Source organism: Necator americanus, chromosome X, assembly GCF_031761385.1.
Source record: "Necator americanus strain Aroian chromosome X, whole genome shotgun sequence".
NCBI lineage: Eukaryota > Metazoa > Nematoda > Chromadorea > Rhabditida > Ancylostomatidae > Necator > Necator americanus.
In genome coordinates this window covers 4,558,737-4,574,432 of record NC_087376.1, presented here as the reverse complement: position 1 = coordinate 4,574,432, position 15,696 = coordinate 4,558,737, and the positions used below count along the sequence as shown (strand labels likewise).

The window sequence follows — 15,696 nt, the reverse complement described above, 5'->3', positions numbered from 1 at the left end:
GCTGGCTGCTCGGTGGTGGTGGTGTAACAGTCGAAGCAGCTACGCGGGATGGCTGGCAATCCACATCCAAGCTACCCACTCATATCCGTCACCGACCACGCCTCTTCGTCACGGAGACTATCCTCACTTATTTTTGTGCGGTTTTTTCTCCCTCGTTTCAGGAATGAGTCATTCGCACACGCACATACACTCAGGTGAACGTTGCACATCATTTATGTGAGCTGAGCTTTGAGGAGATAATATCATCGCGATAGAGTGACGGCTGTTCCACGAAGTGTTTCATCATGGATTTGATGATGTCAGTTCATCTTACATTATTTGAGCCGAAAACAAGTTATCCTAGGCAGATTATAGGTTTCTTATTTAAGAAAGTAAGAAGGAAATGAAAGAGTGGAAAAGAGAAGAAATCCATAGAGTCCAATTTTCCTTATATTAATTAATTAGTTATTACTATTTGTTAATTTTCCCTATTTTTCTTTTTCTGTAGAATGAAAGAATACAATAAAAAGAAATGAAATGATTTATAAACAAAATAAAAATAGAATATGGAGAAATTTGTATTCTTACTAACGTAGATTTTTTGCTTTAGATTTATTATAATCAGGATTTTTTTTATAGATGACCATTTACTATTACGGATGTAATCCTTAGATTTGAACATATTAATGCGAGGGGAAAATCATTCTCTCACAATATGTCCACATAACGGAACTATGGCCGCGATCTTCCATAAAACAGCTGGCATCTTGGATCGAAAAACACTTTAGACTGGTAATTCCGGTTTTATTTGTTTATATTAATGATTCATTTATTTGATTAGGATTAAATTAATTTAAGGAAGGCAAAGCTATGAAGAGAAAAGATGCCAGGACCTTTTCACGTTTTACATAATAATAGACAGTAAATATTTGACTTATCCCCATTATATGCTATTCTTTTATTATTAAAAGTTAAGTATTTTCCTAAGTATTTTTCCTAAATAAAGTACCATTATAAAGTTTAAGTACAAAGTATTAAGTATTGCTATAAAGTATAAAACAAAGTGTTGTTATGATCAGTGGAACTAAAATAGAGAATTCTGGACCATTTTCATGGAACTCCAATTCGATACTCCACAATCTGCTACTACTCTACTCACATCATTGAAGAGTTCCGCTAACAGGGATCATATTAGGTTAAAAAAAAGTCCTCCGTGACATCTATACAAAATGTTTAAGGATGAATCAGCGGAAGAGAGGAAAAAATCCTCAGCAATCCTTCAAACACTGTTCCAATGAACTCATTTCGTTACTCAGTGATTCTTTTGTGTGTCTGAGTGTTTTTTTTTCTTTTAAAGGGTATAAGATCGGTCAACGTTTGATGGACACAGGAGGCTGCGAATGAGGACAAAATCTCGTGAGGTCTATTAATATCCTTCATTGTTCTTAGCGGAAAACGGGATCATATCACTAGCAATCACTCCAGAGGCACAATACGTTCGGACCATAACCTAGGACTAAATGACCTCTCTCTCTCAAAGAAAATAAAAATAAATACTGAAACATTTCTTTAGTAGAGGGAAAACGTTGCTTCTTTAGGTTAGAATAGTGCAAGACGGTTGTGGTTATGTACTATACCCCGTCGTTTAAGTTTTTTTCTTGGAAAAGGAACATTTCAACTCGTGAGATGACCGTAACAGAACGATTTATTCCCAAAACGACGGTACAGATCGGTTGTACCACATCAGGAATGGAAACATTTCTTGAATTCTCATAGCTTCGCTTCTATTCCTGAAAAAAAGACCTGGAATAAAGATTCCTGCATTGCTTCACTACTTTGAGGATAAATAGGATCGACTGAGTTCTAGGTAATAGAAATATGATACTTGATCGCATGATATCTTCAAAACATTTATTACCCAAATATCGAGGTGAAAATAAAATGCAAATGCTGATGCAGACATATGTAGCAAGGATTAGTGAAGCAAAGAAGTAAAGAAAGTCCAGAATGTTGTTTCCTCAGTTGCATCCAGGGGTGAGATTCAAATTCGATTTCCCGCATAACAAACGGATCAAACGTATAAAATGAAGTCCACCTTGTAAAAAAAAAGAGGAATGACTTCAAATTCATCATGCAAGAGATCAGCTCAAAATATGTGGAGACCGATGACGGTAGTAGACAAAAAAAGTGCTAAATATATGACACTAGACTTGAAACAAAAGTTATCGAATGTGGTAACAAACGAATCGAATTCGTGTACATATTGAAATTTCAGGAACAAAAAAAAAATTAGATATAGGCACCAGTGTTAGTGAAATCCATGATCATTTGTTTGAAGAAGAACCAACAGTGCAAATTCAACTCAAAACGTGTCTCACTCATCGACTATCGAAAGCACAATATCATATCGTATTAGGAAATACTGCCTCAGAATCTGACGTATAACTCTCGTACTCCTGCACAGAATTAAAATGGAGGATGACAGAATAATGGTGAAAGATCGTGGTATTTAATAAGGGAACACAAAAATGCAAACCAGTACATATAGAACCCGTGAACAAAAAAAAAATCGCTTCCTCACAGTACTTGTAAAATAGACATTAATTTCAATTATCATCGTATTCAACCGGCTCATCGCAGTCAGCGAATGAGAATATGATAGGATTACCGTCCTTGTCGAGCTAAATTGGTAAAATAATTTGTAGTTGTGTAGTACGAATATAGAAATGAAAAATGCAAATCACTTACTTTTACAGGAACATCAAGATTGATAGGTCCAACTGCTTTACTCATTCTGTCTCTCTCCTCATCAGTAAGTGTTGATTTGACGTGTAAAAATTCTACTTTACGCAAAAATTCTTCAGCATCATGCTGAAAAAAGCCATTTTCAATAATTTGCAGAAAAAAGACATGGGAACAAACGAATTGAAGTCGATTAGGAAAAAGCAGCGGAAGAATTAAGAAAGAAGCATTTCAAGAACAAATATCCCAAAAATGCTTTGTCGTTAAATCCTGGAAGCCTGGCTGACAAAGAAACATTTTTTGGAAGGGAAATCGCTTCAACAACAATAAGCTTAACGAAAGAAAACAGTGAAATTCCAGTCAAACGTACCTTAACATCGACGGACTGAGTGGATGTAATCAGATGATTTACTGGAGCAATCATGTCATGATAAACAATGCCATCTTCCAGGAAAGTTGCAAAATACGGCAATGAATCGCGCATCTAAACATTTGTTTGTTTGTTTCTTTTCAGGAAGAAAAACCATCCATTGAAAATGTCCGAAGAAAAAACTACCTTGTAAAATGAAGTATCAGAAAGAGGAATTTGTGAGATGAAGTATGAGAAATAATGTGCGATATGTTGATTATGAGCTGTAGCTTCTCGGCTAAAGTTAAAATTAGTTATTTCCAAAAAGAAAGAGAACCTATGACAAGAAAGATGACACTGTACCTGCTACAGAATTCAAATCTTTGACACATTTTCTCTACGATCGTGTCCAGAGGTTTATCCGCAATTAATGGGAGCAATATCCTAAATATTAATGAATAAGTGATATCCGTAAAAGAAAAATAATGGAGCTGACAGATAAGATCAAGAATTGTGAGCGAAAGAAACCCATTTTCAATTTAAGGGAAAGGAAGGGTTAAATACGTTCCAGGGAAGATCAAATTGGAAATTTCGTACAACAGAAGTTATAATTCTAAAACGTACTCGACAATTTCTTTGAAATTATTCAGAGGAACTTCTTTCTCCCAGCGGCATACGCGACAAATTAAATCGGGCATGACATTAACCAGGAGGTTACCCTGAAATTTTGATTTTAAAAGAAATGTCTTATAAAGACAGACCATGGTTAATACCCAGAACGTTTCTGGACGCAGTTATCACTTCTCCAAAAGGTACTATCTATTTGTATAGAAAAAAAAAACAGGTTCTCATTCGTTACACTTTCCTTCTCAGAAATACGAGCAATAAAATGCTAACCTTAAGGGAAATTTCATAGAAAAGTTTCCTAGCAAGAGCAATTACTTCACGAGATCCGGATACTGGACATGATTGATCATTTGATGGTCTCTTCTTCAGCATACAAAGAGCAACGTTCGAAAGTGTACCTCTTGGCTGGAAATAATGAATCTTTGTTTATATTAGGCGTTGAGGGTACTGTAATAAGAATGTTTAGAATGCTTCTACATGTCCTCTCAACTTACTTTTAGTATATCACGTGTAAGCATTCGTGTCAAGTACAGTAAAGCAGTAATTTTAACATTCACGTCCTTATCGATAGGCCTAAAATACGAAAAAAACTACCTTTTTTTCTTGTCACAAAAATAAGAAAATCTCGTACATGTCAAATAAGAACAAAGCATGACGATCTAGCATTGATGGGAAACGCTGCATAACATCAACAGCAGAAACCAGAAGGTATTCTCTCATATCAGGATCCGGATGGCAACATGTGTATGTAAGGAAAAGCGAGCTAGCTCTTTCTGTGACCTGAGGACTGGAATCAAAGGATGAGTTAGTAAACAGAAATTCTGCAACAACAACAACGACGAAAAAAAAAAGCAATAAACAAAAACAAACCTTATCAGCAAAAACTTGCTGAATGCTCTTAAAGCAGCATCAGCGATTGCTTTAGGAACATTAGGGGTTCGAACGAAAAATACAACCATAGTTAGACATTGTCCCATAACACCATCCTTACGTAACAGACGACTTTCTAACAACTCCAAAGTGCGCGTTCGGATTAATTCGTCGGTGGAAGGTCCTGCAAGGAAGAAAAGTTCGAACATGTTGAGTTTAGCCGCAACTCTGACCAAGATCTTGAAACATAAAACAAAACTTACGATTTGACTCGTCTTCTTCTACTTCGTCTTCGGTCGGTTCATTCGCATTTCCTGTATTCACTGACGGTTCCGACCGCTCCGATTCAACTTCAGATTTTTCAGATTTCGACGAGTCAGCAGTTTTCGGTTTTGCGGGTGTAATTGTTCTAGCAAAGATTCCTTCTCGATAAGCAAAATCCATCTCGATATCAGTGTGTTCTTTATTGTAATCCGCATATGGTTCGGGAACATCCGGTAATTCCTTGATGAAGAGATCAATAAGACATAAATTGATACATGAAAACAGTACAAGATGAACTAACTTCTTCAGCATTGTCATCAAGTTCCATTGCACGTTTCAATAATTTTGGAAAGTTGTTGTCAACATAGAACAGAGTACCCTCAATAACCTAGAAATATTAGTTGCGTACATCAGATGCGATTTCTGGAATTCCTCTGAGATTAAAGTCGCTAGAAGTAACAGGAAATCACGCAAAAGCGAAAGGATATCTTTGTAGTAGTAAATTCGAGAAGAAAAATGCCGAAAAGAGACATTACTAACCTCACCAACCACCATAAGAGCGCGTTCTGTTGTCCTCTGCCAAGCAACACATAAGCGTTCGCTGGAACAAAGAAATTAAACTAATATTAACAAAAATAGTAAAAGAAGCAGTATAACGGGAAAATGACAAAGAACAGGAAACCAAGTACCACAAAAATGGAAAAGACGAATTGTGAATATGGAATGTTTCACATTTGTAATCCCCATCATTATCGTACACACATCAAATCAATACATATAGAGTCAAAGCAACATGAAGCATGGTGCAGTTGCACTCGAAGCGGTGCGGACGAGCGAGCGGTTAGGATCGAGTGTGGACTCCTGCTACCACCGTTCATTGCTGGAAATCGCGATGATCCCACCTCGATCCTAACCGCTTTCACTACTGTACCATGCTTCCGTCGTTTTGACCCGATTTTATGTAGCTTTTGTGGAATACGACACTGCCGTGTCATAAAAACTCCACAACTTAATTTCACGTGTAGATTTCTACACATTACATATATATTTAAGCAAAATATGCTCGTTCTATATCAAATTTACCTAATAAGAACACATACTTTTCTTTTTTAATCAAATCTACAATGACTCCTTCTGGAATGGGTCTATTCTCCTGCGATCTTGTAAACGCAATATATACATCAGCAGCTCGTTTGGCGTGCCACAAAACCTATCGTAATTTCTTCATATAAATTATAGTCACACATAAGAATTGAAAAAAAAATTATACACCCACACACCTTCCCAAGAATCCTTGAGATTAAATAGTCCACGTCTGAAGCAATAGCGAAAATCGCTCTAATACAAGTACGTGCACATGTGTACCAGTAATCGGATACGAGGCTTCCATCATCCAAATGTTTCTTATCGTCAGCCAAAAATCCTAAATCGAAGCGAAAAATACCAAATGAAATAAGAAATAAGATTGAATGAATGAAAATTACCGCGTAGGAACAGACTTTCGATATCATGAAAAATAGAGTCGGTAGCTCGCAACCGAAAACGATAATTTTCTTCTTCTTTAGCAGGATCATCCTGGTTAAAGGGGAAAACTGCGTAAAATTTCACAGGATATGATAGACACTTTAAGGCAGCATACCACGAATCTGTGGTGCGGATTTCGGGTGGAATATCCATATACGGGTCGTAGATTATGGAGACAGGGGTAGTTCCGCCCATCTCTCAATGCATCGCTGTAAACAGCCGCTTCCAGAATGCTGATTTGTACGACGCCATCTATTGCAACGCTCCAGCCCTTGCGCCGCCTCCGCCCTGCGATTCGTCGAAAATCAATCTGGACTTCCCCGATAGGCAGTAAGGAGCGTTACGCGTGCAAGGGTGGCGCGTTGCAATAGAAGGCATCGAACAAAACATCATTCAGGGGTCGGCTGCTTGCAGTGATTGGGGGAGAGATGAGCGGAACTACCCCGGTCTTCATAATCTACGACGCCGCATACGGATACTCCACCTGAAATTTGTACCGCCCCAGATTCGTGTAGACTTGATAATCAAACAAAAACGAGAAGGAAATGGATTAAACTTAACCACTTCTTAAGAAAGAAAAATACCTCTTGTAATGGAATCAGGTTTGTTATTACTTTTAACGCATCGCAAGCTTCACGAACATCTTCAGACTTCACACATTTATGGAACACACGAAGGTATTTACGCATTCCATACGGATCAACCCTGAAAGAGACCGTGTTCAAAATTCTGACTCTTCAGATTTCAACTTCTACGAGACCTTGTCAGTAACGCAAGAGCAGTGAAGGCTGGACATTTGTAAGGAGGTGGAACTTTAATTATTATCTGAAATGAATATGAATATATTAGAACATATTAGAAGATTCAAAGGAATATCCGAAAGAAGACTGTACGAACATTGATCAAGTGAGAAACAAGCCCTCCAGGGAACGGAGTATTGGAAAAGGCATAGTAGAGTAGGTCCTGGATAGCAACACGATCACCCTTAACGTAATGAGTTCTTTTTCTCAAATTTCTTAAGAAATAAACAAGGGAGGAAATATCATACCTCTTCTTTATCATTTAGTCTTTCCATCAAACAATTTGCAGTCTCCACAATATCAACATCTCCTCTGCTAAAACAAATGGTGAAATAAGAGCGTAGGGATGAACATTTGAACAAGAAAACATACATATTCCTTTTAAGGAACAACATCCTAACAGTATTGAGAACTTCAGTAGATAGATTTTTATTTCCCGCCATGTACATACGGTACAGAGCTGATGCCGCTTTTCTAAATCGAAAATGAACTAGAGTGAATCCAGTTTCATTCAATGATGCGATAGTTAGAGCCGGTGCTCAAACATCCTTCTCTTTTAGACAGTTAGATAAAGGATCCCTTCACTTTTGGACGGATTTAGAACGGGCCCCTCCACTTTTGAACGGTTGGTGAAAGGGACCTCTTCACTTTTGCACAGTTGGAGAAAGGATCCGTTCACTTTTGGGCGGTTTTCGATGGGACCTTTTCACTTTTGGACGGTCGACGAAGAGACCCTCATTACTTGCGCTGCACCCCATGAGCTAGACCCCTTTCACCTGAGGAGGTCCGGCACCTCCCTGTCGCACCTATGGTCTCATTCTAATCAGAACTACTTACCTGATTTTAAATCTATAGCAAGTGGCGAAGAAAGTCACTGCGTAATTAATATCTGTAAAACCACTTTGTTCCAAAGCTTCGTATATATGTGGAAACAATAACGTCATTTGCTCGGCAAAAAGCATCTTTTCCTAAAGTAGGAAAATAATGTGAATATGAAAAATTCAATTCGAGACCTACGGAATATCTCAAATTAGGATTTCGGGACTTTATTCTGAAGTTTATTTTCTTAGTTTTTCTGAGGAATTACTAAGGAAAAAGTGTGCAAAAAAAAACTGAGATCGAAAGGGAGCTTTTTACTGACCTACACGTACTGGATGAGATTACAAAATCCAAGAATATGATGCTCAAAGGCGAAAAACTGGCATCATGAGATGTCACAAAATGTCATACTATCATAAACAATTGAAAACGTTTCGTTCGCAATAAAGCAAGTCAAAGGAAAGATAAATAATTTATAGATACCTGTACAACATTAACTGCACGCTCGGCACGATCCATATTCTCCTCATATGCCGCTCCCATTTCCTCTAGATGATCCTGTCCGAATGAGTCTCCAATATAGCCCATATTCATGGTAATATAATAACGACGGAGTTCATTTATAAGCTCCTCAACGAGCTGTCTTGTAGGAAGATTTCTAAAGAGAGAATAGAGAAGGACAAAAAAATGAAAGAGAAGGAATAGAACCGTAACACATACGGATTAATATTTTTGAACTTGCGAAGGAAGCACATTTTCGCTAATGCACACATTACGTCGTCCATACGTAATTCTATCATACTGACCAAAGCCACTATAACCCTGAAAAAAAAATGGATTAATTCCAGGCACTTGGCGTACTTGAGACTTCGTCTTTCACATAGCTAAATAAACAGAGGGGGGAAAAATAGGAAACAGCGTAAGACGGGAAGCTATGGGAATAATAATACCGATAAATCATGATTTTGTATGCATCAAGAAAATAAGGTCCCATAGAAGATGTGATTCAAGAACATCTTACTTTTCCAGCGGCGCGTCGACGAGGTCATCACTATTTTCTTCATATTTTTTAGTTTCAATGACTCTCTTCAATGTTTGTCTCATGCGATTCACAAATGTGTTGAATCGCTCCATGATTACTGTTACTCCAGGACGTTCTAGAGGAAAAGATTTATCGAAATCAGAAAATAAATAGAAAACCAAAATAGAAAACAACCTGTTGGAGAAGAGTTAGGAAAAACCCACCAGGATCAATCACTTCAATACGTTTTATGAAGTTAGCTAGATTTGAACAGGCTTCGCTCAATGAATCAAAGCTCAACTAAAACTCAAGTTAATTGAAAACAAAGTGTGGTGAAAGTTCTCAAATAGTAAAAACCTACTTCCTTCCCATAAGGACCAAGAAGGAGGTAGAGAACGAGGAACTGCATGGCCAGCTTACGTGCTGCAGCAGATTTCTCAGTCTTCAATCGTTCAGCTAAAGAAAAATGCGATAAATCCTAGAATTGATTTGATTTCAAAGGATTAAACACACTTATTGAATTGAATAGTCCCTTCTTCAGTGAATCGAATGGAACTCGGCGTGCATTCGCGATGTGAACCCAAAAGTTCAACACATTTAAACGAACTTGAGGGTTTGTGTCTTCCAGAAAGTCCTAGAAGAAAGCCAATAAAATGAATAGAGGTCCCATGCCAGGCAACACAACTTACCCGGAGACAGTCGGTCATGATCGTATAACTAGTGTAAATACTCGAACCAGGACGCACATGGCTAGGAGCCAAAACTTCGTTATTGCATATATTGTGACAAAAAGCTTCCAATATGGCGGTACGTAAAGCTGGTGGCTACAAAAAAAAGCATTCTACTAAATTACGCTTAGCTTAAGCACACAAGGTAGCTTCTAGGATCCTTCAGTGATACACGCTCAAGATATGTTCCTTAGAAAAAAAAAGAGCTTTTTTCTTTGATTATTCAAAAGATATAAAGTGTGAAAAACTCACATCAAAGTTTAGAGCGTGAGCTGCTTGCGTACAATGATCCAAGAACACTTCAGGAGCACGCTGAGACAGCTTCTGGACTAGGAGAACATAAGGTCTGGCAAGCGAGGATGTTGCAGAAGACTCGCGTGGAAGAAGTCTCCACAAACGTAATAACATGACGGATAACATTTGTTCGTGCATTCTACCTAAAAAAAAATGGAAATAAAAAATTTGAAGGGGAAATGAGAAACTACGAAAATTCAAACCTGGCTCAGAAATTTTCTCAACGAGATCGACAAAAGGATAGTCCGATCGAGCATCTTTCAAGTAGTTGTACTTCATAGTTGCATCAACTATCTCCTCGGCGAGAGCTTAAAAAATCGCATGCAATATTTTTCGCATTAGAAACCGCTAAGAAATTGAATAAATGCGTAAACAAGTATGATGGAACAACAATATATAATACAATGCCATTGTCACTGTCGCAGGTACTAGAAGACTGCGCAGAATTTCTGGACAACTCAGAATTTGTCACAAAGTGTAGAACATAAAAACAGCAGAGAAACACCGTGATTCCGGAAAGACTTGAATTGAACTTGAAAATGTTCAATCATTCACAAAAAGAACGAAAAGAAAGAGCTGGAAAGGAAACAGCTGAAAAATGAATTTGCAGCCAGGCTTGGAAATAAAGCCTTGAAAGATATCTAAATTAGAGATGCAGCTGTGGAATGTGGACACTATGCAGTATTCCAAATAACTTTGCGAGAAGTTATAGTTTGAAAAGAAATCGTAGATCTAAAATGTACTTACAGTTCGCGAAATCGAAGCCAACACAAAGTGGACGCAAATGAGTGACCAACTTTGCAAGATCGTCCTTTGCAGTTTTCTTCGAAAATCGAGGATGCGATGCAAATTTGAGAATAATTGTAGAGAAGCATCTGAAAAAATGACACTGATCACAGTGGAACGTAAATTTCAAAAATCCACGAATAATTTCACCTCAGTAGCTCCGTGTTCAACCTTGGTGGACGTGAAAGAAATTGTATAGCATTCTCGATAACTTCACCATTACCACGTGATATGTTCAAGCAACAAATAAAGTCGATCATTTCAATCACCTTGAATTAAACAAGGAAGGAAATTCTACTAGAAATCCTAAGACTCCCCTGTCCAGTCATATTTGTTGAGGTGAAAAAAAAAATCAAAAGTTACCTGTTTTCTTACATTCTCCCATGTCTCAAATCCTTCGTTTGACATATTTTCATCCATAACGACATCCTCATCTGGTCCTGACTCGTCTTCATCGAGTAACTCTATACCAGTTTCTTTGTATGCCCTCAAAATCGGAAAAATATTGAAAAGACACCACATAAAGCAAATTTCGACTAAAGAGAAAAAAATGTGCATCAAACAAACCATAAACTACCTTTTTATAGCAATATCTTCAAGACGAAGGACAAGGTTTTTAATCAAATAGACAAGCATTTCCATGATTTCGATTCGATCAGCACATGTATCTTTCATCTAGGACGAGAATTAGACGTTTATTTTAAAAAATACAGCAAAAGATCTTCGTAAACAATTTTCGTAACAATAACATTTCTTCGAAAGAAGTAAAACGTTTCTAATCTAACAACAAAATCTCCAATAGATCTTAGTATGAAAAAGTTTTTTTTTTTGAATAACTGCTCCAAAAAAAATTAAAGAAGCCGATTGACGCTTTGAATCCATAAATTCCATGAATCTCACGAAGCAATAAGAAATTAAAACATACATTCTCGGGCAAAATATCTCCTACACTGGCCACATGGCAAACCGTGTTAACAAGGTCAGGCTTGAATGAATTGAAGGCTGTAAGGAAAACAAAATGAGGTCGATCGACTTTGATTATGGAGAAACAACTAACCTTTAAGCAAAACTTCTATCAACTGCAGCCACATATCCCATTTTTTAATCTTTCCATCACTTCTAAACTGAACAGTTTCAAAAGTACAAGAAGAAAGTTTATTCTCGAAAAATACCTCGAGATATGATAGAAGTCGTCGAAAAATGTGTGAATCTCAAAGTATTCGTCATCATCAACAAATTTTGAGTATCCTGAAAAAATTCGAGTTTATGTTCCCAGATTCATATAAAATTTGACAAAAAAAGGGAGTTTCTGGGACATGTTTACTTGAAAGGGAAGCTCCTCATTCAAAACTCTACGTCTCTCTACCGCAAAAGGATATCTCGGGGATTATTGGTGGACTTATTACATAAAACAACCTCCTGTACTTTCGCTAGTGATGAAATACACATTACGAGGTTTCCTGCCGTTAAATCTATGAGCGTAAAGAGTTGTCTCGTTGTGTGAACTTATACCTAGGATGTTTCTGATGCCCCTAATACCTCAATTCACAAGCACTGATTTGCGTTTTCAATGTAACATTTGCTGTCCATCCGAATTGTACCAACTAGTGGAAAGAAGATAACATCAAAAATCTCTTCTTCTCTCTGAATATTGGCCATGTCCGACTGCCTTTGAATCTCGGCATGTTTCAAATCTCTTAGCTCTGTTTCTAACAAAATATCGCAGAGGGAAATGAGGTAAAGTGTAGCTGGGAACCATTCAATCGCGCTCTTAGCCTTGAAAACTCTATCTTCTTTTTTCTCTTAGTACCTTTCCCTACATATCATAAATATTCTAGGACTAACGCTTAGAATTTAGATCCCCGACTAACTTAGTTATTCAGTTCCAGAAATAAGAGAGGGTTGAGTGCCCCCTTCCCCTCCTCCCCCACCATCTACCCTTTCCCGAAAACGTTTGGGTACTCCACCTCGCCCAATGAAAATGTTCTCGTACCTACCTCTAAGTGCAACTCTTGCTTCCGGTAATGTAGTATTATGTTTGACAACGAATTTGAACACATTCTCATACATGAGGAATTCATCGCTACAAGGAATCGCGAACCTGAAATGAACTATGAACGTACGATCAATTGATACGAAAAAAAAATGTCACAGACCTTTTATCGTCAACTCCAATATGATCAATTGATTCTTCATCTTCAACTCGATTTTCAACCTCCCCCTCTTCTTCTCCGTCAGAACCATTGTTGTCCTCATTTACTTGATTTCCTTGATCAGGAGCTTCAGGACCACTGTCTTCTGACGAATTCCCCATGATAATCGGTTATTACCCGGAAAAACAGTGTCATAAATAGAAAGAACATGGATAAACGACATAAATAACCGGTAACGAACGAAAACAACTGTTATAACATCACATAACGTCAGTTCTCAAAGGAAGAGGTAGTAAGAGCTGGAAAAGAGAGCCTTAGGCAATAAAGTTAAAGGCGGATAACGGAAACAGAAAATTGTGGCGAAAATTAAGAGAACATCACAAATAAGAATGAAATGACAATGAGAAAATAGATCAAAAATCGGAAAAAATGAAGTCGTACGCAAAAGCTAGTCAAAATAATTTCGCGCTTTGAAACGATCCTTTCGCCGCGACCGCACCGTAGTGGATCCGGACTGGAGCATGCTAAGAGTAAGTCCCAAATTTCATCGAAAAATCCTCGCGATTCTCCCGTTTTTCCTTTTTTTTTAGCTTGATTTTCTTATTCTTTTTTGAACCATTTCTCATCGTTTTGCAATTTTTGAACTCCAATAAATTGCTCTGTTACGGAGAAATATGCGATAAATTACATAGCAGAAAGGTAGGGCTAGGCTAACACACTGTCACTCCATAAATTTGATGGATAATCAATCGTAACCATTCTTAAACAATTTGTGAATACCTATAGCACACTAATAACTCTTCCTGGATCTTCCCCTTTCGCTTCTGATAAGGGACATGATTCTGAAGAGTAGAACTAAAGTATGAACTCGTACCAGTAACAACAGTGGCTAGGTGGTGGATGTTTTGGTCCTGAAACAATGCTCAAAATGAGGATATCCGTATGGATGGGGTTTCATGGATTCACGTCAGTCAGTGTTTCTCATATAAGTTGCTTGAGGTGTTAGCAGTGAGAATTAGCGCCGCTAATGGCGCTAATGGTCAGCTTTCAATGGATCAAGGTAGAACCATGATTCCCTACTGAAGCTGAAGCATGAAGCTTAGATTGCAACATCCGAGTAAAGCAACTCTGTTCGGGTACCAATTTAAATGCCGTATCCCCCGAAATGGAGGATGTTGAGGATCTCTGTGAGACAATATTTACTTCGGGTTGTAAGCTACGAGCATGAATGTGGTCCCAACTCAGCTCAGTTCCCATCAAAAACAGCGTGGGACCACCTTAGTTCCTACGAGGAACGTTAGAACGGGCCACTTACACGCGTCGCATCCACGACGGAGCGGTGGAAAATCAATGAGGTCCATCAGCAACCCCGAGGACAAAAACCAGCGAATGACATCGCATACAACAGAGAGCCCAACGCTCCAAGTAGGAGAAACTAGTCCACTCCCAGGCCAACCAAGAATGACAAGTTGGCCCCGCCCATCAAGGACCTGGTCCAATGAGGTGACGGCACGTGGCTATGCTTACGTGTCTTACGCAATCATCCTCCCGGTGGAATCGTGATTGGAAGGATACGGGAAAGAAATATACGAGGCCTCATTAAAGGCTGCATACCACGAATCTGCGTTGGTGCGGATTTCAGGTGGAGTATTCGCATACGGCGTCGTAGTTTACGAAGACCGCGGTCGCCGGAAGCGGCGCAAGAGGTGGAGCGTTGCAATAGATGGCGTCATACAAAACAACATTCTGAAGGCGGCTGTTTGCAATGATGCAGGAAGAGATGAGCGGAACCACCCCGGTATCCATAATATACGACCTCTTACACGGATACTCCACTCAAAATCCGCACCACCTCAGATTCGTGGGGTGATGCTTTAAACACACCCCAATGGGTGCGATTCAGGTGGAGTATTCGATACAGGATGAGACCACGAAGGATTCCGTCCATTTCTTCCTAATCCGTAAAAAACGGCCCGGAAGATACGGCTTCATTCGTTTTGGCGCACCATTTTGTACAAGAGGTTCGATTGGAGCGCGCCAGCCTCGTGCGGCGCCGCATATTCCGGGCCGTTTTTTACGGCAATTAGCAAGAAATAGACGGAATCACCTCCCTCTCCGTAGTCTCCCATCCCGTATACGAATACTCCACCTGAAATCTGCACCACCTCAGATTCGTGGGGTGATGCCTTTAACCACCACTCTTTAATCCTAGCTCTGGATACCATACTCCAGTTTCTGCGATCACATCGGGACCAATCTGTTGTGTGCGAAATGATGTCACACAAAGTCCCTTTGGCGTGACAGGTCCTACAAAGAAATGGTTTTCAAAGAAATATTGTAAACTCATCTAATGTACGGCCGAACATAACCACTTTATGACATGCTCACGTAGCACATCAATGCGGACGCGTTCGTGCATTGGTGGACAACGCACCACGGCCGTAAACTCATCCACGTTTCTCAGGATCGGGGAAAATGTAGTTGCGGGGGGACTCAGTGGCGAACTTATTTCTGGACGCTTCATCTTATTTTTTCCTCTTAATAACTTTAGCTCACATGTCATGGACAGATGTAGATCTCTCTAAGACTAATGCTTAGGTCTTAGGGCCCCGATTGATTTAGTAATTTACTTCCAGACATAAAGACGCCACTGAGTGGCCCTTCCCCCTAACTACATTTTTCCCTCGGAATCTCTGGAAAATTAGCACTGTAGGTAGAGAAGCTTACAAGGATCTATGAA

The 15,696-nt window shown here is 38.8% G+C and overlaps 1 protein-coding gene across 1 annotated transcript; it reads right to left on the bottom strand.

Moving 5' to 3' along the window:
* Window positions 1-2,585: 2,585 nt before the first annotated feature.
* Window positions 2,586-13,117, bottom strand: RB195_021473 (uncharacterized protein; the record flags this gene model as incomplete). Its single annotated transcript, XM_064208225.1, has 40 exons — window positions 2,586-2,660; window positions 2,728-2,850; window positions 3,092-3,205; window positions 3,278-3,368; window positions 3,434-3,514; window positions 3,695-3,789; window positions 3,968-4,102; window positions 4,192-4,270; window positions 4,329-4,484; window positions 4,568-4,751; window positions 4,831-5,071; window positions 5,133-5,219; window positions 5,372-5,432; window positions 5,932-6,041; window positions 6,112-6,254; window positions 6,316-6,406; window positions 6,940-7,060; window positions 7,116-7,180; window positions 7,253-7,339; window positions 7,404-7,470; window positions 7,528-7,629; window positions 7,993-8,123; window positions 8,458-8,632; window positions 8,695-8,796; window positions 8,996-9,131; window positions 9,220-9,295; window positions 9,357-9,451; window positions 9,509-9,629; window positions 9,685-9,819; window positions 9,976-10,160; window positions 10,221-10,325; window positions 10,765-10,892; window positions 10,954-11,072; window positions 11,167-11,290; window positions 11,381-11,478; window positions 11,729-11,805; window positions 11,861-11,922; window positions 11,976-12,051; window positions 12,801-12,904; window positions 12,960-13,117. The coding sequence occupies 40 exons, from the start codon at window positions 13,115-13,117 to the stop codon at window positions 2,586-2,588; spliced, it is 4,515 nt and encodes a 1,504-aa protein (XP_064064106.1).
* Between the last annotated feature and the right edge of the window lie 2,579 nt (window positions 13,118-15,696).